The 26,725-nt window shown below is 44.2% G+C and overlaps 1 protein-coding gene across 1 annotated transcript in view; it reads left to right on the top strand.

The window, feature by feature from the left end:
- Positions 1-4,250: 4,250 nt before the first annotated feature.
- The window catches only part of SCARB2 (scavenger receptor class B member 2), a 52,422-nt gene continuing 29,947 nt past the window's right edge, over positions 4,251-26,725 (top strand). The window contains exons 1-2 of the mRNA XM_019025410.4: positions 4,251-4,766; positions 22,322-22,479. Of these exons, the coding sequence (XP_018880955.1) occupies positions 4,650-4,766; positions 22,322-22,479 (275 nt within the window). The 5' untranslated portion in view covers positions 4,251-4,649. The remainder of the gene's footprint in view (positions 4,767-22,321; positions 22,480-26,725) is intronic.

The following is a 26,725-nucleotide window of genomic DNA, read 5'->3' as shown; positions in this document are numbered from 1 at the left end:
GCAGGTGCAACCATGCCTTGCTAATTTTTTTTATTTTTTTGTAGAGACGAAGTCTTGCTACATTGCCCAGGCTGATCTCAAACTCCTGGGATCAAGTGATTCTCCTGCCTTGGCTTCCCAAAATGCTGGGATTACAGGCATGAGCCACCTGGCCCGGCCTGTGGTGTATTTTAAATGTTTATATAACACATTAACACTTTGAACATAAAAGTATACAATGACCACATCATTAAACTCATTTGAGTATAGTATCAACATTCTAAATTTAAGGTAGAGCCCAAAGAGCCCTCTTGCTTCCCCTCGATAGCCCTTGGAGTCTGTGAAGAAGGCTCTTTTTCTAAGTCCCGAATGATTGCATAATTTCAACAGGCACCAGCAATCATTCATTAAGTGTACTTGTTCTTCTCAGATAAAGTCTTCTGATGCTAGGTATAGAGAGATCACCGTATCTCCTTGCCACAGCATCAGTCTCCTCATTTTCCACCCTCGTCTGTTTGTGTTGCTATAACAATACCTGAGATTGGGTAGTGAAAAGAGGTTTATTTGGCTCATGGTTCTGCAGGCTGGACAAGACGCACGGCACAGACATCTGCATTGGATGAGGGCCTCAGGCTGCTTCCACTCCTGGGAAGGCAGAAAGGGAGCACACCTGTGTGAGGCACATGGGCAGAGAGGAAGCTAGAGAGAGAAGGAGGAGGTGCCAGCTCTTTTCAACAACCCGCTCTCTGACAACTCACTCATGCCTGAGGGAGGCATTCATCTATTCATGAACAATCTCTCCTCAGGACCCAAACACCTCCCATTAGGCCCCACCTCCAACACTGGGGATCAAATTTCAACATGAGATTTGGAGGGAACACAAATCCAAACCATAGCAGAGAAGTCACCAGGAAGATTCCTGATTGTCTCCCTGCCCTGGCATCAGCCTCCTCATCTAAACTCTGGGAGCAGTAACCCCTTCCCAAGCTGTCTGCCCCTCCAGAGTGTGTTCAGGGTTATTAGTGGCTGGCAAGCAGGGGCTACTCCCTGGATGAGAGGGCAAAGTCTCTCATAGGGTGAGATGATCCTGTGGCAATAAACTAACAATGCCAATTAGCGGTGCAGACATGTCCTATAGATCAGAAATGAGGAGGAAGTCCCAAAGGGCATTGAGAAACTTAAATCTGGATTTTGGGGCTTTGTGTCAAAAGCTTCTGAACATAGCTGTGGGTAGAGAAGATGGAACTGAACAGAAAGACAGCCAGGCCAGCTCCTAAAAAGTGCCAGCCTCGGTGATAAGACAGAGATTACTGTGGGATCACAGACTGCTATTTTGGGAACATACATTATTTTCTTAAAAGCTGCTTATATTTTCTGTAATTAGGTCCTTTTTGTTCTGTCTTATGTTAACACATTTAAAAATGCTAGCCTGGTCAGCTGTGTTAAGAAGAACCAAGAAAGAGGTTTTCATTCGGCTTGTCCAGAGTTTTAAAGGGGAAGTGGCTTACTAACCGCCTGACATAGTGGAAACAGAGTGAGATCCTCAGAGAGCAGGTAAACTGAGGGCAACTTGAGCTGTAAACCCTTGTTTAGAAACTCTCCCACACTAAGATACATTTATCAAATTTGTCTCCATCTCTCCATCCCCACAGTCTGTTACTCTCCTGGTGGCCCAGACAAGAGACAAGAAGGGACCTCAATGAACAATGAAAAGGAAGAGTACCCTGGGATTGGTGGTCCAGGGGTGGGAGGAGTGGGTACCTATGGAGTTTGCCCTCCAGAATGGAGCCCGCAAACAGAAAATCTGATTGTAGCAGTCAGAGAGTAGGGGGTGGAAGTTCAATGTGAGCATGAACTTCTGAGTGCCAAAGTACCTAGGCAGGCAAGTTACCAAATATTTTTTTCTAGTTAGGGAAGGAGAGGACATATAGATGACAAGAGGACTTCAACCAATGCCTAGGTAGGGGACATGTGAGGGTTAGTGGGCTAGCATTGCTCCTTAAGCAAACTGGGGCACAGAGCAGAGTTAATGTAGCTAACTGAAACTTAACAGCAGAGAAGAGGCAGGATTAGGGGAAGAGAAAGGCTGCCGATTGTGGACACCTGAGGACTGGAGACCACCCACCCATCAGGCTGGGGACAGTTGAATCATTCAGGACCCCACCAGGTTCTATTTGAACACAGGACTGGTCCTCTGGGGCTGCTGCTTGAAGAGCTTTGGTAGCTACAAAATGTCCCAGCCTCAGTTCTGCCCTTACCATCTGCTCCAGTTATCTACTGAGTAACCTACCACACCAACACTCAGTGGCTTAAACAACAACAATCCTTTATTTTGCATTTTGAGCAGGGCTCAGCAGGGACCACTCACCTCTGCTCTACAATGTCTAGGGCCTGTGACTCAAAAGGCTAGGGACAGCTGGGGACTGGTGGGACATTTCTCTTCCTACAGACTCAGGGCTTCTCCCCACAGTCTTTCCCATGTTCTCTGCAGCAGTCTCCGGGTAGCTGAACTTAGGGGTGACTTGAGGCTCCAAGAGCAAGAATTTCCAGAGGCCCCGGCAGAAGTTGCAAGGCATTTATGATCTAGCTTCAGAAGTTCCAGGATATGGTCATTTCCACTGTATTCTATTGGTTTAACAAATTGCTAAAACCTGCCCAAATTCAAAGCGAGAAAGTATAGACCCCACCTCTCAACGAAAGGAGTAACAAATAATTTGCCACCATTTTTAAACCATCATGCTATCTCACCAAGTCCTCAGCAAAGCCTCCTAACTGATTTGCAGTCCTCAGATTCTCATTACTGACAGATTGGGATGTAGCAATGAGCAGAGTAGAAAAAGTGAGGGTTTTGGAAGCCAACAGCCAGCCCTACATCCTGGTTCAAGCAGGATCCACCACTCAGCAACCAGTTGAGCTTGTTAGGTTACTTAACTCAGAGCCCCAGTGTTCTTGAGTGTAAAATGAGGATAATACACTATAGTTGCCAAGAAAATGTACTTCTTGGATCTTGCAGTGTAGACAGCATAACTGACCAATGGCTCCGCCTCAACTGCTGAGCTCTGCTGAAATCCATACCCTGATATTTATCCCTAGGTTGCTGCAAAGGCCAGCTTCCTAAGGCTGCTCCCAGCTCATGACTGAGCACAGCAGGGATACTAAAGCAGGCCTCTTTCTGGGAGATGCCAGACTTCTGGGACAAGCCCATTTGGCTAAAGGATTCCCCACCCCAATGGCCTTGCTGAACTTTTTATACATGAACTGTATATATATCAAATGCTTCCTTCCACCCAACCTTCCTTCCTTGCTTGCCTCTTTCCTTCACAAGGATCACACCCGCATCCCAGGTCCAGCTCCCTGTTTTCCCTCAAAACTCTCTTGCATAGTACGCCCATCTGGGACTGTTTCTGGAGGACTGGGACAAACACAGCCTCCTATTCATAGGACTGCCAAGGGTATTAAATGAGTAGAACCGTGCAAAGAAACTAGTAAAGGGCTGGCATAGAAGAAACACTCATTTAACGAACACTTCTTGAGTCCTGGCTGTGTGCAGGTCTTGGTCCTGGGTGTCTGGGACACCATAGTGAGCAAAGCAGGCAAGAACACCAGCGATGCCTGCTTTAAGCTCCTTCCCAACTTCCACATCTTTAACAGGATACCAAGAGCCCTTCAAAGTCTGACCTCTTGGGGCCTCAACACCTCCGACTCCACCCCCTGAACACCTGAGCCTACAGTCAAAAGGAACTTCCTTCTTGCTTCCTATAGGTTTTGCTGTTTCACCCCCAATGCCTTTGCTCACCGTTTCCTTCTCCGTGAAATGCCTCCTCCTCCCTTTTTTGCACATCTTCCTTTCTTGCACATGCCCCTTACGTGACAAACTTATGCATCCCCCAGGCCCCAGTTCAATGTAGGGCCCTAGGTCATCCAGGCAGAACATGCTTGCTGGCATGATCTCAGCAGGCACCTGGTAGAAGCACTTGCTACATTGTGTTGTAATTGCGGTAACGGTGTCCCCGCTAACTTGAGAGCGCCTCTAGAGCAGGGGAATGTCCCAGCCACCTTGAATCCCCAGCGCGTGGCCCATGGGAGGCCCTCAGACCTATCTGCGGAATGATAAATGAGTGTGTGAACCAGCTTAGGCGATTTCGGTGGGGCGAGCGCTGGGCCTGCGGTGCAGGGCGCTGGGAGCAGCCATGCCGGGCCTGGCTCAGGCGCCGCAGCCACTCAGGGCCACCGAGGACAGGCCGGGGAGGGCGCGGGCCGAATCACTGCCGCCGCCGCAGGGCACATGACTGCGGCCTCCGCCCCCGCCCGCCTCCCCGCGCAGTCGCCGGCGGTTGCCTCGCGGGGTTGCGGCGAGCCCGGCCCGCGAACGTCACGTCCCTGCGCGCTCCCTGCACTCTCCCGAGCTGCGCTAGGCGGGCGCCACGGCTGCCCGGCGAAGGAAACCGAAACCGAGTCCGGGCCCGTCCCTCCGCGGCCCCATCCGCCTGGTGCACCCGGGACCGCGCTCGCCAGGCCGCGGAGCCCAGAGCTGCGCGCACGAACCGGGCGCCGGGAGGGCGTGGCGCCGAAGGGTCCCTGGTCTTCGACGCCTCTGCGGCGGCTCCTCCCTCCTTGCAGTTGGATCCCGGGCGGGTGCGGCCCGGCCCGGCCCGTGAGCGGCGCACAGAATGGGCCGATGCTGCTTCTACACGGCGGGGACGTTGTCCCTGCTCCTGCTGGTGACCAGCGTCACGCTGCTGGTGGCCCGGGTCTTCCAGAAGGCTGTAGACCAGAGTATCGAGAAGGTGAGGCGGGGCGGGCTGTGTGTGTGTTGTGGAGTCGTCCAGCCCACCCTCCCATCCCTGCTGCTACATCTTGTATGGGGAAGACCTGCACTCAGGCAGACCCTCCGCACTAGCGCTCTTCTTGAGTCCCTGTCTTCCAGGGCTTGGTAGGCGAGGGTTAAAGAAGGATGGGGAAGGATGGAGCCGACTCTGTTCCCTTTACAGTGATAAGTAAGGCTATGGATCCTGACTTTTAAAAAGGTCTTCGGTTGTGTTCTGTCGTTTGCATCTCTCCCCACTCCTTCCGTCTACACCCCAATCTCAGGTGGGCCCAAACTTGTTTCCTTCCCACTTCATGAAGAAACAGAACTGAATGAAAGACACCGCAGAAGAGGCAGGTTATGTTGTCTGCTTGCTGTAGCCTTTGAAGTGGTGTGCGCCTGGGGATGAGACGTGGGTGTGCGGTCTATTGTGTTCTTGCCCTCTTGGGCTGGGCAGGGGCAGTTGGTAGCTGGGGCAGTCCTTTAGGCTGGGTGACAATTCATCCATCAGTCTTTGCTGAACGCTGACTTAGTGGCTTTGTATCTTGTACCAACAGTCTGTGTTGCTTTGTCTCACCATGAATTCTTGTTTTTCTCAAACGGCCGTAATTTTCAGGCACAGATGCATTTAGATAACCCTACAAGAATCTGAACTTGTCTCTTCCTCTAGATGATTGGGCTGGAGAGCCAGTCCTTTAAGAAGACTTCATCTTTTGATTTCACTGGTCATTTCATCTGCCCTTTCCCCCACATCCACCAAGCTGTGTCAAAAGAGGAACAAGAGAGAGTTACTGGGATCATTTTTTCCTTAAAAAAGAAAAAAAATCACTGGAGCAGCAGCCTTTCTTGTTAGCATCCATAACTGCACGCTTCATTTCTCCCACTGGTCTGCACTTGCTGCGGCCAGATAAAAAAGCCCAGGCCTAGTCTACTTTGAATCACTGCACTCTCCAGTCAGTAAAGCTGTTTTATTCCAGGTGGCAATGGATATCTTCCTTTAACTGAGTTTCCAAAAGTAATTAAGTGAGTACCTGAAATCTGGCAGTTAAAGGCAGTTTTTCAAAAAGCACCATGGCAAAGCATAATGTAATTTTTAAAGTTCACATTGCCAAGGGAAGACAAGGCCCACTGTCTGAGCGTCTCGAGGGTCAGTTTCCTCTGAGCAATCATGTTCAAGGAAAAAAGAAACTGAATCCTTTCTCCACTCCTGTCCATGTCCAAAGCCATGGTGAGCTATGTTTGAGGATGTAAACTCTTGCTTTGGGTGACTAGAGTAAAGCAATCCAATTATAGTAAATAGGTGAGTTTTCTTATATGGCTTTGAAAGGCTGTTTCAAGGAGCCCTATAGGATGAGTGATCTTCCCCGTGGTTCCCATATAGCCAGCCCTTAGATTCTCTGTGTGTCTCCATTTCTCTGGGTGAGGGGGTGGCTGTAAGGCAACTTGGCTGGGGCCTGAGTTTGTGTTGGTATTTCCAAGTGGTTTTCTCCATGAGGAATGGACTCTGTTCTGATAAGTAATATAGTACAGGGAAGTGGACTTTCAGAGCTGCTGAATCCCAGCTAAGGAGGACTGCACGGTGTATTGTATGAAACTAAAGGATAGGGCTAGTTTCAGTGGGCAGGTGTGGAAATACTATTGTCATTAGAGGTAAGTCGCACATCGCTATTCTGCTTTTTCCTGGATTACCTGTAGGGTGGTAGGTAGCATGGGACAGTGGGAAAGATTGAGGATGTTACACTCCTGGGCATGAAACCTAGCTTCCACTATGTCCCAGCTGGGTGACCGTGGGCTGTTTAATCTTACTTAATTCATGTTTTCCCCATCCGTAAATAGGGATAATAAGGACTAACGATCACATCTGCTTTGTCAAATAATTCTTATAACCTTAAGGTGTGATCTTTCTGGGATATAGTTAGTGCTTAATAAGTGATAGCAACTTTATTAGAAGCCAGACAAAGAAAATACGTGAGATTTGGAGTCAGATTCCATATGTTCAAATCCTATCCTTGCCAGTATAAGCTTTATGACTTACGTCAAGTTACTTAACTTACCTGGTCCTCAATTTCATTGCTTGTAAAACTGGGGATATGAGCTGTTTGCTAACTTGGGCACAGTGATGCATTTACCATGAAACTCGCAAAGTTAAGCTTTGGGTCCCTCACTTGCACAGACCCTTGTGAAGCCCTGTGCCTCATTCTGTATCCCAAATTTTCTTTTTTCTTAAGAAGGACCCTTCAAATTGTATAATCTTCAGGACCCACAAAACCTGGATTTGTCTCTGCATGTGTATTATTGTAGGACCAAGTATAAAGCACTTAGCATAGTATCAGGCACAGAATAGGTAATCAATATATGGCAGTCATCTTTATTGCCACTAGTATTACTATGGGAGAATTCATTCATAACTTGATTCTAATGTAGTTATAATATAATCTACCCTGATATTTCCAGTTCTTTGTTTTTTCATTTGAAGATTGTCTATGCCCCGACTTGCCTACGTCAAAAAGGGAAGAGGGAAAAGGGATGAAATTCAAATGAGTAGGTGTGGGAAGCTTAGTAAGATAATTCCTATCCAAAAAGTTGTCTCAAATGATAATTGTCCTTGAACCCTGCAGTGACCAGAGGTAACTGAAGAGAGACTTTTAATTTTGGCCAGTGAATATCGTGGAAGGAACCAAGACAATTTTGTTTCATTTTTGGCCTCAGTGGTGACTGCCTCGTATTGGGCAAGGCCTGTAATTGTTTCTGCTTCAATTTTCTCATTTGCAAGAGAGGCATAATAGTACTTCTCTTTTTCCCACACCCTCTTCCTAGGGGATATTATGAGCATTAATAAGGCATTTCCTTACAAGCGTTTGGGCCTTCATGAAGAGAGAGCTTTGCAGAGACCCAGCAGTTCCTTTTCCTCCCTTAGGCCTGGAAAGGCAGGAGTTTACGTTACATTTCATCTGGTATCCCAGTGAACTGCCTTGACACCTAGCACAGTGCCTGAGATACATATTAAATGCCTCTTCACTCGGGTGTGATCATTTTAATAGAAAGAAGAGCGTCCTGAGAATCAGCAGAACTGAATCAAACATTTTTTTTCTGTCCCTAAGGATTTCTTGGACTAAGCTGAACAAGCACAGTGGCAAGTTATTTAATCCCTCAAAACCTAAGGCTCCTCATTTTGAAAATAGGAATAATAAGGATAAGAATACTTAACTCATAGAGTTGTCACAAGAATGAAATAATATGATTTCTATAAAGCACCCAGCACAATGCCTCGCACAATGCCTGAACGTTAACAGTTGTTATGTCTTTAGCTATATTTGTCATCTGTGAATTGAAACTTATTATACAAGCTATGGTTCCTCTTAGCTCCAAACTTCTGAGATCCCATGACCTTTAAGAGCAGCTATGCAGTTCAGAATATTAAGTTTGCGCTCCTAATCTCTGCAGACGTGCTGGCAGGTTGACTGTCTCCCAGTAATAGGGATGCAGAACTGGCCACAGTCAGGGCTGGCCAACAAGGGATGGGCTGGCAAGGGAACCAGTGGGAGACTGTTTACACCTTTGACTTCCTCTTCACAGGTCAAGGCAGGACTGTAGCATTAGGTCTCAGAGATGCAATGAACAGGACAAATACACTTCCCCTTCATCTGGACCTGAGGCTCTAGGCAAGTCAGTACCAGTTGGTTTCTTTTGGGAGCCATAGAAACTCTGGAGCTGTTCTACCGATGCCTCAAGAAGTAAAATATAGGCCAGGCGTGGTGGCTCACGCCTGTTATCCTAACACTTTGGGAGGCTGAATCGGGTGGATCACAAGGTCGGGAGTTCGAGACCAGCCTGGCCAATATGGTGAAACCCTGTCTCTACTAAAAATACAGAAATTAGCTAGGCGTGGTGGCAGGTGCCTGTAGTCCCAGCTACTCGGGAGGCTGAGGCAGGAGAATCGCTTGAATCCGGGAGGCGGAGGTTGCAGTGAGCCAAGATGGCTCCCTTGAACTCCAGCCTGGGCGACAGAGCAAGACTCTGTCTCAAAAAAAATAAAAATAAAAATAAAAAAAGAAGTAAAATGTAATCACTGATAACCAGATTGCTTTGATTGGTGACTATATGGGATCTTGTTTTTTAAAGTCAAATCAGCAAAACATCTTTATTGATGTGTATGTAAAGGCATTCAGCTATATATCATTTTAAAAGGCTCCTTCTTGCATATCTGCCTCATCTCCTGAGTTGCCTCTATTCAAAGAAGACTTATCTTAGTCTGAGATTTTTCTTGATCAGAAAAAACCAGTAAAGATATCTTAAATCTGTTATCTTACGGTCAAGGAAATTGAGGCTCTTGGAATAGAAGTGACTTATCTAAAGTCAAATGGAGAGGGAAGGAGAGAGCATGCCAGCTAGCCTTCTGATCCTGAACCCACTTTTCCCATCTCAAGGATGACCATACATCCCATTTGCCTGGAATAGTCCTACATGGTTTCTGTGTACCTGTTGTGCTGGTGTAATCACTAACACCCCCTTTCCTCCAAAAGATTTCTGCTTTGGACAATAAATTCTATGGCCATCCCTCACCTCTCATGCTACATTGTCCTTGCAGACCACAATGTATCCCGCTTCTTGGCTCTCTTAAGGAGTTGAGGCCTACTCAAACTAGCTCTGGCAAGATAGGATTCTTTTTTTTCTTTCTGTAAATCTGGAAGGGGAAGCTCATAGAAATCAAAGGGCAAGAACCATGGCACAGTAAGGCCTCCTGAGAGGACAACCGAAAGTGGAAAGTCAGCAGGAAGCAGGCACACTCTGCCTCCCACTTTTTCCTCTGCTTTCTCCACCAACAGGCTTCCTCTGTTTACTCAACCTGGCTCTGTACTCATCCGGGCTTGCTCAGCCCCGCCTCAGTGTGACTTTCCAGCTGTTGACCTCTCATAGACGTGCTTCATCTCCTAGTTTCTCTTTTCCAAGTTTATAATGGAGGAATGTGATTGGCTCAGCACAGGAAGAAACTATAGCACTGTAAACAGAGGCTGTGTCATTAATTTCCTTGCAAGATTCTCTAACTCCTAAGCAAAATTATCCAAATTCTTTCCTGGCTTTTAGAAACACGATCTCGTGATATCAAAATCATATTAAGTTTATTTTAGTGTCTTACTAATTCATGTTGACTATGAGTGCATTCCTTATTAATGATTAAGACAATATAGTAGGCTAACAGTTGTCAGCATAGCCCCTAGACTCTAGGAGACGCATCTAAATCACTTACAAAGATTTAGAAAATACCAGACCCCATCCCAGACTTGCTGAATCAGACTCATTAGGAACAGAACTCAAGTTAAAGTGCTTATCATAAAATCCATTACTGGAGGCAGGTTGCCGTGGGATCGTAATCTGCAATTTTGGGAATATGCATTTTTAAAAAAGGTGTTTATATTTGTATAGTGATTATTTTAGACCATGTCTTCATTCCTTAAGATGGTAATTCTGATTGAGGAGATTACTACTTATAATTACTATTAATCTGCAAGTTTACATTAAAGGAAATATTATTTGGTGAGGAGGGGAAGTTTCCTGCCTGTGGAAACTACTTTGCTTTATTGTTAAATAAATCCAAGATTTCATTCTGTCAGGCCACAGCAGAGGAGCCATCTGTTCTGCCAGACATTTGCTTGTTTCCCAGGAAGAATCAGGAGGTGGAATTATAAGCTCATTAATGAAAACATAGGATGTTGGCCAAGTTACTAGACATTCCTGGCCATATCATCAAGATATGCACTATCTATACACTATACACTAAGGAAGGGACCATTTTTAATCCAAGCTGGTGACTGGAAAAAACAACCAAGGGAAAATAAAGACCACTTTAGGTGTTTGCTTTCTATATCTAAATGCACTTTTGGGTACATGCTTTGGCAGTCATTCTTTTATTTGACAAATATTTACTGAGTATGTACCATTTGCAAGGCAGTGTGCTAAGAGCTATGGATATAACACTAAACAAGAGGCAGTCTCTACCCTTGCAGATTTTATAATCCAATTTAAACTCCTGGGCCCCTCATATTCTTAAAAATTATTGAGGACCCCAAAGAACTTATGTTTCCATACCTATTGATATTTACAATATTAGAAATTGAAACTGATATGTATTTTTGAGAAATGTTTAAAACAGACGACTACACAAGCACATTTTCCAATATGACATCATTATATATCACGTAACCTCTGGAAAACTCCACTCTACACTCAGAGAAATAATAGAATTAAAAACGCAAATGATACCTTAGTATTAAAATAGTTTTGACCTTGTGGGCGCCTCCTAAGAAGGTCTTGGGGCTCCCCAGGGGTCCTGAGATCACACTTTGAGAACTGTTGATCTAGTTTTCATTTAATTTTTTTTTAGAATATTTTTAAAAATACATAATATCCCTGTTTTATATTCCTGTAAGGCCAGTTTGGAAGCTATCTTGTTAACGTTTTCAAACAACCAGGATTTTGCTTGGTGTGTCTTTGATTTACTGTGTCCTTTTGGCTTTCCTGTGAGTCCAGTGTTAAAAACAGGAGTTTGGGCCATCAGTAATTCCAGTTCCACAATCTCTTGTCTTTCCCCGAGTGCTGATCAAAGTAGACAAGAGCATTCATATCTCCATAATTGAATTACTCAATAATTCCCTTCTGGCCTCAGCCCTGCAGGGATTTTCAACCCATATGACGTAATTTGGTATTTTAATCTAGTATGAAAGCTCTCTTTGAAGGTAGATGTCCTGTCGTATTTAGTTTTGTGTCTTTTCTTACTGCCAAATGCAATGTCTTATTTAAAATAGATGGTCAGTAAGTGTTACTTGGGTGAATAGAGAAAATAATTTCTTTGGAAATGATTTTGTTTGCATTTTGTTGTTTAGTCTCACATTTTGCCTCACTGTGTAGGCCAGTGGTCACATGTTTGTCTCATGAATGATTTATACCTTTAAAATCTGGAAACTTCACGTATTGGTCCAGATTTCCAGCTTCTCTTGAAACATGTGGATGTTCTTTGGTACTCGTCATACCAAGTTCTGTGTGGTAGCTGTCTCGGCAGAAAAGAGGCTGACCCTTAGAAGAGACCTGCCTTCCCTGTTTCCCACTGTCTTAGTCCATTCAGGCTGCTGTCACAAAATAGCATAGACTGGGTGGCTTATAAACAACAGAAATTTATTTCTTACAGTTCTGGAGGCTAGGAAGTCCAAGATCAAGGCCCCGGCAGATTTGGGGTATGGTGAGGGTCCACTGCCTCATAGATTATGGTCTTCTCACTCTAACCTCACATGGCAGATGAGCTCTCTGGGGTACCTTTTATGAGTACTAATCCCTTCGAGAGGGTTCTACGCTCATGACCTAATCACCTCCAAAGGCCCCACCTCCTAATCTCACCACCTTGGGGGTAAGGATATCAACAAAGGAGTTTTGAGGGGACATAAACATTCGGACCACAGCACCCACCGTCCTTTGCGCCCTTATTGGCTCCCAAGGCCCAGTGAAGGTATCTGTTGTTGTGCATGTGCTGTTGTGTTTCTTAGGGTAGAGAAATGTTTCTCTATATCTGACACTCCTTACCAAAAGAAGGGAAATGAAAGATAGCTTGAGAGGATCATGTGTTTAACAGAAATGGGGGAGGGCATGTTTCTCTGTAGAAATGAATATTGCTGCTGGGGTTTGACATGCAAACAAATGTACAAACCGACGGCCTGTGTCACTCATTTGCCCTAGCCATCTGGCCCCTTCAGCATCTGAATTTTACACACTTTCCAGAGACAGTGTGAGGCAGAGTGCCATTGTTACACTAATGTAATCACTCATCACAAGTCCCATTTTTTTAAATTCATTTTTTAATTGACAAGTCAAAATTGTACATATTTAGGGCATGCAACATGATGTTTTGAGAGAGATATACATATAGGTAGATATACATAGTGAAATGGCTAAATCAAGCTGTTTAACATACACCTTACCTCAATTACTTATCTTTGTTTTGTGGTAAGAACACAAAATCTAATCTCAGCATTTTTCAAATATACAATATTTTGGGGTTTTTTTTATTTTATTTTTGTTTTTGTTTTTGTTTTGAGATAGGGCTTCTCTCTATCACCCAGGCTGGAGTACAGTGCCACTACCATGGCTCACTGCAGCCTTGACCTCCTGGGTTCAAGCCATCCTCCTGCCTTAAACTCTAAAGTTGCTGGAACTACAGGTGTGCACCATGCCAGGCTAATTTTTAAATATTTTTTTTTAGAGATGGGGTCTTGCTGTGTTGCCCAGGCTGGTCTCAAATTCCTGAGCTTAAGCAATCCTCCCACCTTTGCCTCCTAAAGTGCTGGGATTACAGGCATGAGCCACTGTGCCTGGCCCAATATATTGTTATCCACTGTGATCACCATGATGTACATTAGATCTCTTGAATTTGTTTATATAAAACTGAAATTTTGTGTCTTTTGACTAACATCTCACCAGTCCTCCCAGCGCCCACAATTCCCGTTTTAAGGATATTTTCTTTTAACACTGTACTTCTGATAATCAACAGTAATGGAAGAGGAGACATAGAAATAGGTAGGTAATGAAAATATTACTTATTTCGAGAGATATAATCACAACCAAACAGGTTGCAAAACAATGAGACTGGCTGTGCAAGTTACACACAGAATGTGGGCCTTCTTTCCGTGGCCTTGTTTCTTATTTATTCACATCTGAAACTCCTCTTTCTCACCCCCCTCCCCACTCCCCATATATGTATATATATATTCCCCTCCCGCTCCCAATTTTCACCTGGTTCTATGTTTAAGTTTCTATCCGGTAGCTGCTTTTTTTCCCTTTAGGTCATCAGTTCTCAAACTTGGCTGTACATTTGTAATCACCTAGAAACTTTCAAAAATAAGTTAGTGGGTATTTTGTAGCAGGAGGTTTTTTGGGATTGTCATTCCACCATATTGTCCTGTATGTAATTTATAAACAAAGTACAGTTCACCCATGAGCTACATTTGAATCTGAACTATCAGAGCTCATTAGTTAAAATTATGACAGTTGCAAAATCAAAATGAGTTAAGCAACAGTGACATAAATAAATGAATGCCAATACATTTTTACTGAATTAAAATAAGGTCAGGGAATAAGAGTAGAATGTTAATGGCAGTTTATTTCTTTTATGTAAACAGTGGAAATTACTTAAATTACTGCACGAGTCTGGGTTGGGTTTGCTTCATTTCAGGGAGCAATTTTAAAAAACAAAGCAAATCAATTGGTGTTTTGCCGTTTGATGAGTTTTATTAATCTGGAGTCCAGTGTACAATTAGGCCAATATACCATCCATACACAATTAGGCCAAGTTCTCCAAGTTGGTCTGCATTATCTCTGGATGAATTTAGACTGTGCAGATGGCAACATGGATGCTTAAGTTGTGTTTAATTATGAAGTAGCACTTTACTGACCTTAAAGAACAACCAGTAGTGCTCTTGAATCCCGAAACTTTCCTTAAAAGTATTACTGATTCCCGTGAAAGCCTAATGGATTCCCCGAGTGCTTATTTTTATCACTTGGAAGTGGCTTACATCAGGACAGCTGGTTTAACCACTCTCATGGTGTTGCCTTCCCAAAAGATTGCTGTCAGGCTGACTTGGGTTGTGGCTGTATTAAGTCATGTCAGTGTTCAGCAGTCAAGCTAATCCAGCCTGCATCTGTTCCTTCATCTGCAGGTCAGGTGTCAGCCTGGCCAGCGACTCTATGTTCACTACACACAGCTCAGAGAGGTTGTTCTCAGTTCTGTCTCTGACCAGCCTTCTGTGTACCCAAATGGAAGCTTATGCTGGTTGAAGATTCTTTTACTTTTGTTTTAAAACAGTCTCACTTCATACATGGTAAAAACTGTTATGCTTCTCCAGTAATTCAAGAAATGCAAGTTCAAACAAGAAGATGCTATTTTGCCACTACTAAAGAAGCAAAGATTTCTGAAAACCTTAAACACCAGTATTGGGATGGATATGCTGAAATGGTTGCTCATACACTGCTTTCTGGAGCAACTTGTTGATATTTAAAGGCTCATGAGTTCATGAAAACTTTTTGTCTCTAGACCCAATAATCCCAATCTAGGAGTCTATTCTAAGAAATTATTCACTGATTTGGGCCAGGTGTGGTGCCTCATGCCTGTAGTCCCAGCACTTTGGGAGGCCGAGGTAGGTGGATCACTTGAGGCCAGAAGTTAGAGACCAGCCTGGCCCACATGGTTAAACCCCATCTCTACTAAAAATACAAAAAGTAGCTGCGTGTAGTGGTGTGCACCTGTAATCCCAGCTACTCCAGTGGCTGAGGCATGACAGTCACAAGTTGCAGTGAGCCAAGATTGCACCACTGCACTCCAGCCTGAGTGACAAGAGCGAGACTCTGTCTCAAAAAAAAAAAAAATTATTCACTAATTTGGACAAATATATTCAAGAACGTTTACTTCAGCATGAAAACAACACAAATGTCCTATAGTAAAAGAATGATTAAATAAACTGATTTAGTATATTTTTTAAAATATACTAATACAGTGGATTAGTATACAGACATTAAAATAACAGTTTCAAAACCTATTTAATAACAAGGATAATCGTTTATAAAAGATGAGTGAAAAAATGATACAATACATATGATCTCAATTTTGTTTAAAATATACATATATATGACTAGACCAGAGGGAAATAAACCCATATGTTAACAGCGATAATGTGGATTACAGGGGATTTAAATTTTCTTCCTTTTACTTTCTTCATTGTCCAAATTTTCTGTGACAAATATGATGGAATGGGTAGGGAATGGATGGAGTAGCATTTACCTGATTTAAAATAACAACAGGCTGGGCACGGTGGCTCACACCTGTAATCTCAACACTTTGGGAGGCTGAGGTGGGCAGATCACCTGAGATCAGGAGTTCAAGATCAGCCTGACTACCATGGTGAAGCCCTTTCTCTACTAGAAATACAAAATTAGCCGGGTGTGGTCGTGTGTGCCTGTAATTCCAGCTCCTCGAGAGGCTGAGGCAGAAGAATCGCTTGAACCCGGGAGGCGGAGGTTGTGGTGAGCCGAGTCATGCCACTGCACTCCAGCCTGGGCAACAGAGTGAGACTCCCTCTCAAAAAATAAATAAGTAACTGAATAAATAAAAAATAAAGTAACAACAATCAGTAGCCTCATTTGTGAATAGAAATTGGAGGCAACACATGACTTTTTCTGCACATTTGTAGTAATGTTATCTGCTACTTTAAACATCTCTTCTAATATGAATATAGAAATTTCTGTAGATTGATAATTTATCATAATATCTAGGTATTTTTCCCTTAGATAAATGTGATATTTTATTGCTTACAAGTCTAGTTTGTTCCTTGTTATATCAAGGAGTTTTTAGAATTCACCAATAAAATGAGAAGGTAGGAGATCTTGTCTACCGTTTTATCTCCAATACCTAGAACAGTGGCTGGCACAAAGGAATTGCTAAGTTAATATTTGTGGAAAGAATGAAAGAGTTTCATCAGTTTTAAGGTTGTGAAAATCCTATGCTATACTTGCTATGAAAATGATGTTATAAAAAATTCATTAAAACCAAAATTGCTGAAGACAGATCTAACAGACTTAGAACTAATGTTTGTGTGCCTTTGGCATATTAATTATGCATAAAAATAGACCCTGCTAATTCCAAACTAGTCTTAACCATTTATGAAAGGAGGCCAAAATGTCTCCTTGAAAAATAATATTTGCAGCTAAGAAAGTTACTGTCTCTTCTTGATTCTGCAGTACTGAAATTCAGACTTTTTATTTATTCAGATCGCCTTTCTTACATATTATTTAGAATATGCGGCATTTTGCCACATTGAAGATTTTACTGAGAAGAACTGGGTAAACAGCAGAAGATGAATGCCTGGCACAGCATTGTGCTCTACGCTACGGTATCATCTGTTTCTTCATTAATTATTTATTGTGTCCCTTCTGTGCCAGAAACCATGTTACGTGCTGGGGATCCGTGAAAAAGATACAGTCCTTAGTATCAGACCCAATCTGATACTAAAGACTAATAAACACATTTTCCTTATAAAACTTGTGAAGTTTCATGAAAGCAGAGAGAAAACACATAGTTCAGAGGGGCCTTCTGAGAGATGGCACTTCTGAATTGAGCCCTGAAGCCCAGGTAAAAGTGAACCAGGTGATAAGGGCCCTGCAGAGACTTCTGGGTGAAGGGCAGTGAGTGACTCAGGCCAAGGCACTGGCTGAGAACTTGTGTGGTGGGTGCTAGGTAACAGTAGATGGTTGCATGTTACTGGTGCATAAAGTGCCTACCAGGAAAAGACAGCGACAGGTGACGCAGTTCCATCAGATCACAACAGGTCAAGGACTGTGGACTTGATCCTTTGAGCAGGGGTGGAGTATCTGTTCCCTTAGGCACTTTTGACAGGCTTCTCTGAAGGCTGAGGTGGATGAAGCATTTGAAAGGAAAAAGGCTGGAGAGAGGGAGACCAGTTAGGAGCCTACATACAGTATTGTCACAGTCCAAGCCAATGATGAAATGTGCCTTGGGGTAGAAATGGGGAAGAGGAGGAGGTGAAATCAGCAGGACTTAGTGATCAATTAGGGGAGAAAATCATGAGTCCATTTTGGTCATGTTGTCTTGGAGCAGCCTGTGAGATGTTTAGATGGGGGAATTTTATCACAGATCCATGCTACTGGAAGGATCTAAATAATTTCAGGCATAAGCTGTTTGTTAGGCTGAATTACTGAGTCTTGCACATAATTTTTCACTGCCTGTTACATGCATGTTGGTTTTGTGTCCTTAGCTAAATTTCTTCTTACAGACAGGGCCTATGCCTGTTTGCAGGGCATAGTCCGGGCACATAGAAAGCTCTCAGTAGGTACATATTGGGTGATTAACTGAAAAGTATGTTTTTTAGTCCAAATTATTAATTTAGCTGTTGACACTGTGAATTCACCATATAACTTGATAATTTTCCAGTATTTTGTTTTAGTGGTAGTGCCACAGTATTGTGCGTGGAAAAATTCATTATGTTCGTCGTGGTTAAAATTAATAAGCAACAGTTATATTGTGACTCCACAGTGCCACTCTTAATATCCAGAGTCACACTGTAAAACTGATTTAAGGCCTTATGTTGCTTTTTCATTTAGTGTAACTAAGAAGACTCAGCTGATTACAAGGTTTGTCTGGTGGCTGTCACCACCACAGCAGAACCCTCGGTGAGGAGGATCAGTTGTTCCCAAGCCATGGCTTTCTGTTCAGACTGGCAAAGGGCGCCTTTGAGGGGGACACTAGCTCGTTGTATCTGGCGGAATGAATAACTTCCTGTGCCAGACAGTCCGCGGTCTTGAGGCTGAGGTTATTATTTGTTAGTTTCTCAGGCCTTCCTTTGCCGAGCAAGCTCCTGGGAGTGCACACTTGAATGCCCTGAGGATCAGAAATAGAAGGGGCAGAAATTAAAAGTTTAAGTCAAAACAGAGCCCTCTCTGGGCCATCTTGTGGCAGGAGGTTGAGGTGCTTTCTTTGGACACATTAGCATACTGGGGCTGCGCGGCTGCCTGGAAACTCTAGAGTTGAACTCTCCCTTTTTCGGTTCCTCACCTGTGGGCTCCTTACTAGGAGCTGACAGTGACCTCACGCAGCTGCCCTAGTTTCCTTTCCTCCAGATGGCACGGGTAACACTCGAGGAAACCCTGAGAGTTCAGAGTCCAACTTATGGCTTCTCCATAGTTTCACTGTCCCTCTGGGCTAGAGTTGCCAAATAAAATAAAATACAGGACACCCAGTTAAATTTGAATTTCAGATAACAAATAACATTTTAGTATGAATCTGTCTCGTGTGATATTTCGGTTCAGTCCGATGTATCAGTTGTTAACGTCCTGCCATATTTATCTCTCTGATGCACTTTTTCTTGAATTATTTGAAGTAAGTTGTAGATATCACACACTTTGTTCCTAAATCCTTCAGCATGCATCTCCTATGAATAAAAGCATTTTTGACGCAGCCCATGCAATATTTGGGACATAATTATATTATAAAATTATTTGTTGTTTATCTGAAATTCAAATTTAACTGGGTATCCCAGGTTTTATTTGCTAAATCTGGCAACTCTACCCTCAGGGTGCCATGGGGTGGCAGCTGCTGGATGGGTGAGTAAATCTGCACTCCTGGACTTGGTCAGATTTGATTTCATTTACTGGCTTTGTGACTTGGGACAGCCAGTGCCACCATTTCTTTGTCTGCAAAATGGGGATTTTTATTTTGTAGTGTCAGTGTAAAACTCAGAGATAAGGTACATTATAAAGCCCCTAGCATAGCACCTGACTTTAGCAGACTCACAGTAAATTGCAGCTGGCGTGGCAGTAATGGTAACTGAATAGTAACTGCCATTCTCTGAGCTGAAAGTGAGAAAATAAAAATAAAGACACACTGTTTTAGAAATGTTGGCAGCTGTATTTACAACTTCCCTCTGTTCTCTCATTCCCCATCTCTCTTCCTACTTAGTGCATTCGTGCGAGCACACACACACACACACACACACACTCACTCTACAGCACGTGATCTACTCTGGGATTGACAGAGGGTTTCCTGACAAACATCCAGCTTGTAAGGTGGAGGAAAAGAGACATATGAAAGCAGCAGGAAAAGCCACCACTCTTGAGGGCAAGATTTGAATGGAGTAAAAGGGGCTATGAGGATTTGTCTGAGTGCTGGTGACTCAGCTAAGAAGTGGCCAGGCAGAGAAGGGCTGTGGGGGTGGAGGCAGACAGAGGAGAAGCCCCGGCTGTAACATGGTCTGGGTTGGTTGTGACTCTGGCATGCTGCCAAGGACAGTTTTTATTGTTCTTGTTTTTCATTTGCTTTGTTTCATTAAGAAGTCAAATGTACTAAATGTTTATTTCTATCCTGAAAGTTGGAGGAACAAGTTCAAGTCACACTGTTTACGCATGTCAGAACAGCCAGGTTTACCCTTCTTTCTGGTAACCCCTTCTTTCTGGAAACCCTTCCACTTGTCTTTGGATTTATGGTTGCCTAAAAGCTGGATGCCAGCCCAGCAAGATAAACCCGGGAGGTTAGCCATCTGTTCATTTATGTTTGCTGATTCTTTCAGGGTTCCTAATTCTGAGGTGATTTTCTTCACATGAACAAATAAATGAGATCTCAAGTCCTTTCTCACTGGAAACTTCACACACTATGATGCTTGTCAGGAAAAATTAGGCAGGAATACAGAGTGCTCACTCAACTGTCCTGACAGTAATAGGAAGAGAAGTGCGGTGGAGCCGAGAGTGGGGGCGGCTGCTCCTGGGCCTTTGCAGCAGAGCAGACCGCAGCTGAGGCAGCATCAGGCTCGCCTTTGTTTTGCTAGAACAGAGGAAAGCCAGGATGAAGTGAGTTCTCTTTGTGTCCATTCCTTCTCCTTGCCTTAGGGTCTATCCATAACATGCTATAGAATCTGAGTTTCTTAGATTTTCACTTAAAAAAAAAGATAAGGGAACATTTTTTTTTTCTGCTTACAGAAGTAATTTATTTCTGGTGTAAAAATCCAAACAAAAGCAACAGTGAATGGAAGACTCCTCCTAATCCGGACCTGAATTATAACTGGTACAAATTCTCGACACTCAAAGTTCACATTTTGGTTTGTTTATTTGCAGTCTGTGCTTTTATATTATTTTTGTATTTCAGCCGTTTTTACAGTAAAAATACAAGGCTTTTCTCCATTAACAGATAGAGGACTGTTGGGAATACCAGGTGTTAGGTTTCTGTTAACCTCAGGCGCTGTATTTATCAGGCCTCTACTGCCACGGTGAGTGACAGGTAACTCCCCAGTCTCATTGCTTATAACAATAATATGTGGGTGTGCCGGCTGGTTGCAGTTTGAGCTCAGCTGGCTCAGTGGAACGAGGCTGGACTCCAGGCTTCTGATCCGCTTTAGGACTAGTCTACACATCTCCATTTTAGAACCTAGGCTGAAGGATCAGCAGCTACCTGTGGCCTGCTCTTCTCTTTTCCAAGGGTGGCAACTGCAAGATGGCAGATAGAAACTTGCCATGCATCTTAAGGCCTTAGCTCCAAATTGATACATTGCCATTCCACCCACATCCTGTTGGCCAAATCTAGTCACTTGGCCTAGCCTGAAGTCAGTGAGGCAGGGAGAATACTTCACCCTTAGGGGAGTCATGGTGTATTAATTTGCTAGGGCTTCCCGAATGGATACAACAGACTGGGTGGCTTAAGCAACAGAAATTTGTCTCATAGTTCTGGATACTAGAAGTCTGAGATCAAGGTATTGGCAGAGTTGGTTTCTTCTGAGGCCTGTCTTCTTGGCTTGTAGAGGGCTGTCAGTTCTGCATGTTTTCACGTGGCCTTCCCTCTGTGCTTGTCTGTGTCCCAGTTTCCTCCTCCAGTTAGGACACCAGTCCTATTAGCAGGGCCTACCCTCATGACCTCATTTAACCTTCATCAGCTCTTTAAAGACCCCGACTCCAAATACAGGCACATTGTGAGGTATTGAGGGTTAGGACTTCAGCTTAGGAATTTAGAGTATGGGGGGCATTATTCATCCTGTAACACAGAACAGGGATGGAAAGTGCAGGAGGGATTGTGTGCAGAGTGCAGTCTCCATTGTCAGCTAACCTCAGTGAGGCTAGGCCTCCTGGTTTTTGAAACGGGGATAGGCAGTTCCATTTTGGGGTTTTTGGGGATCCAATAAGAAAATACATTTAAAGCCCCTGGTGGTGGAGGCGGTAGGGATGGATGTGGTTTGACTTGAAAAAGGACCAAAACTGGCCTTCTTGGGCCCTTCCCCTTGTTATTCTCTCATCTGGGCAAACTGGGAGTGTATGGTGCTTTTCAGAATTGCTTAACTTCTACAGAAGATACACCATCCATGGAATCTTCAAAAATAACAAAGCCAACAGGCCCTTTAGGCACTCAATCTGTGCCCTAGGTTTTGGAAACACTATGCTTCATGCTTCTGCCCATGTGCTGTCTTTAGTACCCTTCCTTTACAATTATTAATTAATTAACTAGTTAACTTATTTTGAGACAGAGTCTTGCTCTGTAACCCAGGCTGGAGTGCAGTGGCACGATCTTGGCTCACTGCAACCTCCACCTCCCAGGTTCAAGCAAGTCTACTGCCTCAGCCTCCCGACTAGCCAGGATTACAGGCACACACCACCACACCTGGCTGATTTTTGTATTTTTAGTAGAGACGGGGTTTCACCATGTTGACCAAGCGCAAACTCTTGACTTCAAGTGATCTGCCCGCCTTGGCCTCCCAGAGTGTTGGGCCACTGGGCCCGGCCTCTTTACAAATATTTATCGAAGGCCTTCTCTGACTTATTAGAACTGTGGGCTCTATTGGTGTAAGATATGGCCCTGTTCTCAGGAGACTGCAGTTGAATGCCTGTGAAATGATTAAAATAGTGATCTAGGAGGTCAGAATAGGGGGCGTCCCTTCCTCTGCTTCTTGGGTTTAAAGCCAACTATTGCCTTACATTTTTGTAAATCTCCTTTTGGTTTTTTCCTAGAAAATTGTGTTAAGGAATGGTACTGAGGCATTTGACTCCTGGGAGAAGCCCCCTCTGCCTGTGTATACTCAGTTCTATTTCTTCAATGTCACCAATCCAGAGGAGATCCTCAGAGGGGAGACCCCTCGGGTGGAAGAAGTGGGGCCGTACACCTACAGGTAAGTCTTGACCACCTCCTGTCTTGAAAGAAATACAGAGTGACCCCAATATGGCCTGAGTCCTTGCCTCTTCCCAAGAGCAAGGCTCCAGGGCTGTGTGGGAGCACACTTTCTGATTTCATTGTCTGAAACGCTGCTGATGTTTTGTGTGTGTGTGTGAAACCTCAGCAGAGAATGGCTTTGTGGACTGGGCCAAGTCTCAGCGTGTTGTGTTTTGAAGTGCAGCGGTTTCCTCCTGAGTTGGCAGACTGTGATTATTAAACCATGAAGAGTTACTCCTTATCCTGACCCTTTTAAGGTTGCCCCTTGATATTCTTATTTTATTTTATTTTATTTTTTTAAGAGACAAGGTCTGGCTTTGTTGCCCAGGCTGGAGTGCAGTAGAGCAGTCATAGCTCACTGCCACCTCCAACTCCTGGGCTCAAGTGATCCTCCTGCCTCAACCTCCCTAGTAGCTAGGATTACAAGTGTTCACCACCACACCCAGATAATTTTTTTTGTAGAGATGAGGTCTTGCTATATTGCCCAGGCTGGTCTTGAACTCCTGGGCTCAGGTGATTCTCCCGCCTCAGCCTCCCACAGTGTTGGGATTACAGGCGTGAGCACCACCATGCCCGGCTACCGCTTGATATTCTTAAGTGACTTTTAGGGCCTCCCTCCATTTCCATTCCCCACATAACTAGTTTTAAAGCACTTCCAGAATTTACTGTTGTCTGGGACAGATCTTTCTGTTTCTTACCCGCTCCTTTTCTCCACCTATCCTGGGTATAAGCAATAAGCAAGTAGCAGAGGCTGTTAGAGTCTTTGCTGGTGACCACCAATTCCAAACACTGGGGAATCAGGATCCCTTTAATCATTTTTAAACGATTAGTAGAGGGAGACGCTTGAATCAGCATTTTCTCCGTTGCAATCTTCCCCTTTTCCCTATTACAATACCTCCTCCTTCTCCCATACAATAATCTTTCCAATAAAGTCTCTCCTTACCAGGTTAGAAAACAAATTAATAGAGGAAGCAGACAGCAAGATCTTTCTTTTTCAAAACTGCTGAATGATAAAAATGCCTGACAATTCTGTTGTAATCGATTGCTCAATAAATTATTGCTGACTGATTCATGTGCTATGAATCAGTACTATTCTCAGTGGTGGGAATTCAGAGATAAAAATCCTAGTTCCTGCCTTGGGTGCTCATGCTCTGACTCTGGAGTCAGATGACCCATTTTGATTCCCGCCTCTGCAACTTACTAGTTCTCTGTGCTTCCATTTCCTTATCTATAAAATGGGGATAAAGATAGGACCTCCTCCACGAGGTTGTTACAAAGATTGAGTCAATGAGTCATTATGTATAAAGTGCTTAGACTAGTGCCTAGCACATATTTAGTGATACTTAAGTGTTTGCTCTTACTATTAGTTGGATTAGGCTATTTTTGCATTGCTATGAAGAAATACCTGAGACTGGGTAATTTATAAAGAAAAGAGGTTTAATTGGCTCACGGTTCTGCAGGCTGTACACACATGGCACACTGGCTCTGCTCGGCTTCTGGGGAAGCCTCAAGGAGCTTTTACTCATGGCAGAAGGCAAAGCAGGAACAGGCACGTTACATGGTGAAAGCAGGAGCAAGGGGTGAGGAGGTGCCACACTTTACAACAACAAGATCTCGTGAGAACTCACCCACTGTTGTGAGGACAGCACCAAACCTTGAGGGATCCTCCCCTATGACCCAAACAGCTCCCACCTGGCCCTACCTCCAACACTGAAGATTACAGTTCAACATGAGATTTGGAGGGGACATCCAAACTATATCATTCCACCCCTGGCCTCCAAATTTCATGTCCTTCTCACATGTCAAAATATAATCATCCCTTCTCAATAGTCCCCCAAAGTCTTAACTCATTCCAGCATTAACTCAAAAGTCCTAAGTCCCAGGTCTCATCTAGAAATGAATTCCTTCTACCTATAAGCCTATAAAATCAAACAAGTTATTTCCTTTCAAGATACAATGGGGGTATCAGCATTGGGCAAACATTCCCATTTGAGAAGGGAGAAATTGGCCATAAGAAAGGGGCTACAGACCCCAAGCAAGTCTGAAACCCAACAGGGCAGTTATTAAATCATAAAGCTCCAAAATCATCTTCTTTGACTCCGTGTCTCACATCCAGAGCACACTGGTGCAAGGGGTGGGCTCCCAAGGCCTTAGGCAGCTCTGCCTCAGTAGCTTGTTTATGCTGAGATTGCAAGCTGATGGTGGCTCTACCATTCTGGTGTCTCGAGGACGGTGGCCTTCTTCCCACAGCTCCACTAGGCAGTGCCTCAGTGGGGACTCTGTGTGGAGCCTTCAGCTCCGCATTTCCCCTCCTCACTGCCCTGGTAGAGTTTCTCTTGAGGGCTCTGCCCTTGGAGCAGGCTTCTGCTGGGGCACTTAGGCTTTCTCATACATCATCTGAAATCTAGGTGGAGGATGCCAAGCTTCCTTCACTCTTGCACTCTGTGTTCCTGCAGGCTTAACATCACATGGAAGCTGCCAAAGCTTATGGCTTGCACCCTCCAGAGGAGTGGCCTGAACTGTACCTGAGCCCCTTTGAGCCATGGCTGGAGCTGGAGTGGCTGGGATGTGGGAAACAGCACAGGGAAGTAGTGCCCCTGGCCTGGTCCCTGAAACCACTCAGTCCTCCTAGGTCTCAGGGCCTGTGATGGAAGGGGCTGTCTCAGAGATCTCTGAAATGTTTTCAAGGCCTTTTCTCCATTGTCTTGACTCTCAGCACTTGGCTTCTTTTTAGTTATGCAAATCGTTTTAGCAATGGTTGCTCTACAGCCTGCTTGAATTTATCTCCCCACAAAAATATTTTGTTTTGTTTTGTTTTGTTTTGTTTTGTTTTTGAGACAGGGTCTCACTCTGTTGCCAGGCTAGAGTGCGGTGGCATGATCATGGCTCACTGCAGCCTTGACCTCCTGGGCTCAAGGGATCCCCCTGCCTCAGCCTCCCAAGTATCTAGGACTACAGGCAAGTGCCACCATGCCTGGCTAATTTTTAACTTTTTTTTTTTTTTGAGACAGAGTCTCCCTATGTTGCCCAGGCTGCGGAAATGCTTTTTCTTTCTCTGCCACATGGCCAGGTTGCAAATTTTCCAAACCTCTATGTTCTGCTTCCCTTTTAAAAATAAGGTCCAACTTTAAGTCATTTTTTTACTCCCACATCTGAGCGTAGGCTGTTAGAAGCAGCCAGGCAACATCTTGAATGCTTTGCTGCCTAGAAATTTCTGCCAGATATCCTAAATCATCACTCTCAAGTTCAAACTTCCACAGATCCCTGGGACATGAACACAATGCAGCCAAGATCTTTGCTAAGGCATAACACATGTGAACTTTGCTCCAGTCCCAATAAGTTCCTCATTTCCATCTGAGACCTTTTCAGCCTGAACTTCACTGTCCGTGTCACTGTCAGCAATTTGGTCACGATCATTTAATCAGTCTCTTTAAGACATTGCAAACTTTCCCTCATCTTCTTGTCTTCTTCTGAGCCCTCCAAACTCTTCCCTTCTCTGCCCATTACCCAGTTCCAAAGCTGCTTCCACATTTTTCAGCTATCTTTATAGCAATATTTGACTCTCAGTACCAATTTTCTAAATTAGGTTATTCTTACATTGCTATAAAGAAATAACCTGGCTGGGCATGGTGGCTCATACCTGTAATCCTAGCACTTTGGGAGGCCAAGGTGGGTGGATCACTTGAGGTCAGGAGTTTGGGACCAGTCTGGCTAACACAGCAAAACCCCACCTCTACTAAACATACAAAGATTAGCCTGGCATGGTGTGCCCACCTGTATTCCCAGCTAGTCAGGAGGCTGAGGCAGGAGAATTGCTTGAACCTGGGAGGCAGAGGTTGCAGTGAGCCAAGGACATGCCACTATACTCCAGCCTGGGTGACAGAGCAAGGCCCTGTCTCAAAAAAAAAGAAGAAAGAAAGAAAGAGAGAGAGGGAGGGAGGGAGGGAGGGGAGAGAGAGAGAAAGAGAGAGAGAGAAGAAAGAAAAGAAAGAGAGAGAGACCTGAGACTGGGTAATTTACTTAAAAAAGAGGTTTAATTGGCCTATAGTTCCACAGGTTCTACAGGAAGCATGATGCTGGCATCTGCTTGGCTTCTGGGGAGGCCTCAGGAAACTTACAATCATGGTGGAAGTAAGAGAGGGGGAGCAGGCACGTCACATGGCCAGAGCAGGAGCAAGAGAGGGGAGAGGTGCCACACTTTACAA

The sequence above is a fragment of the Gorilla gorilla genome, chromosome 3, assembly GCF_029281585.2.
Source record: "Gorilla gorilla gorilla isolate KB3781 chromosome 3, NHGRI_mGorGor1-v2.1_pri, whole genome shotgun sequence".
Lineage (NCBI taxonomy): Eukaryota > Metazoa > Chordata > Mammalia > Primates > Hominidae > Gorilla > Gorilla gorilla.
This window is presented reverse-complemented; position numbering and strand designations above follow the sequence as displayed.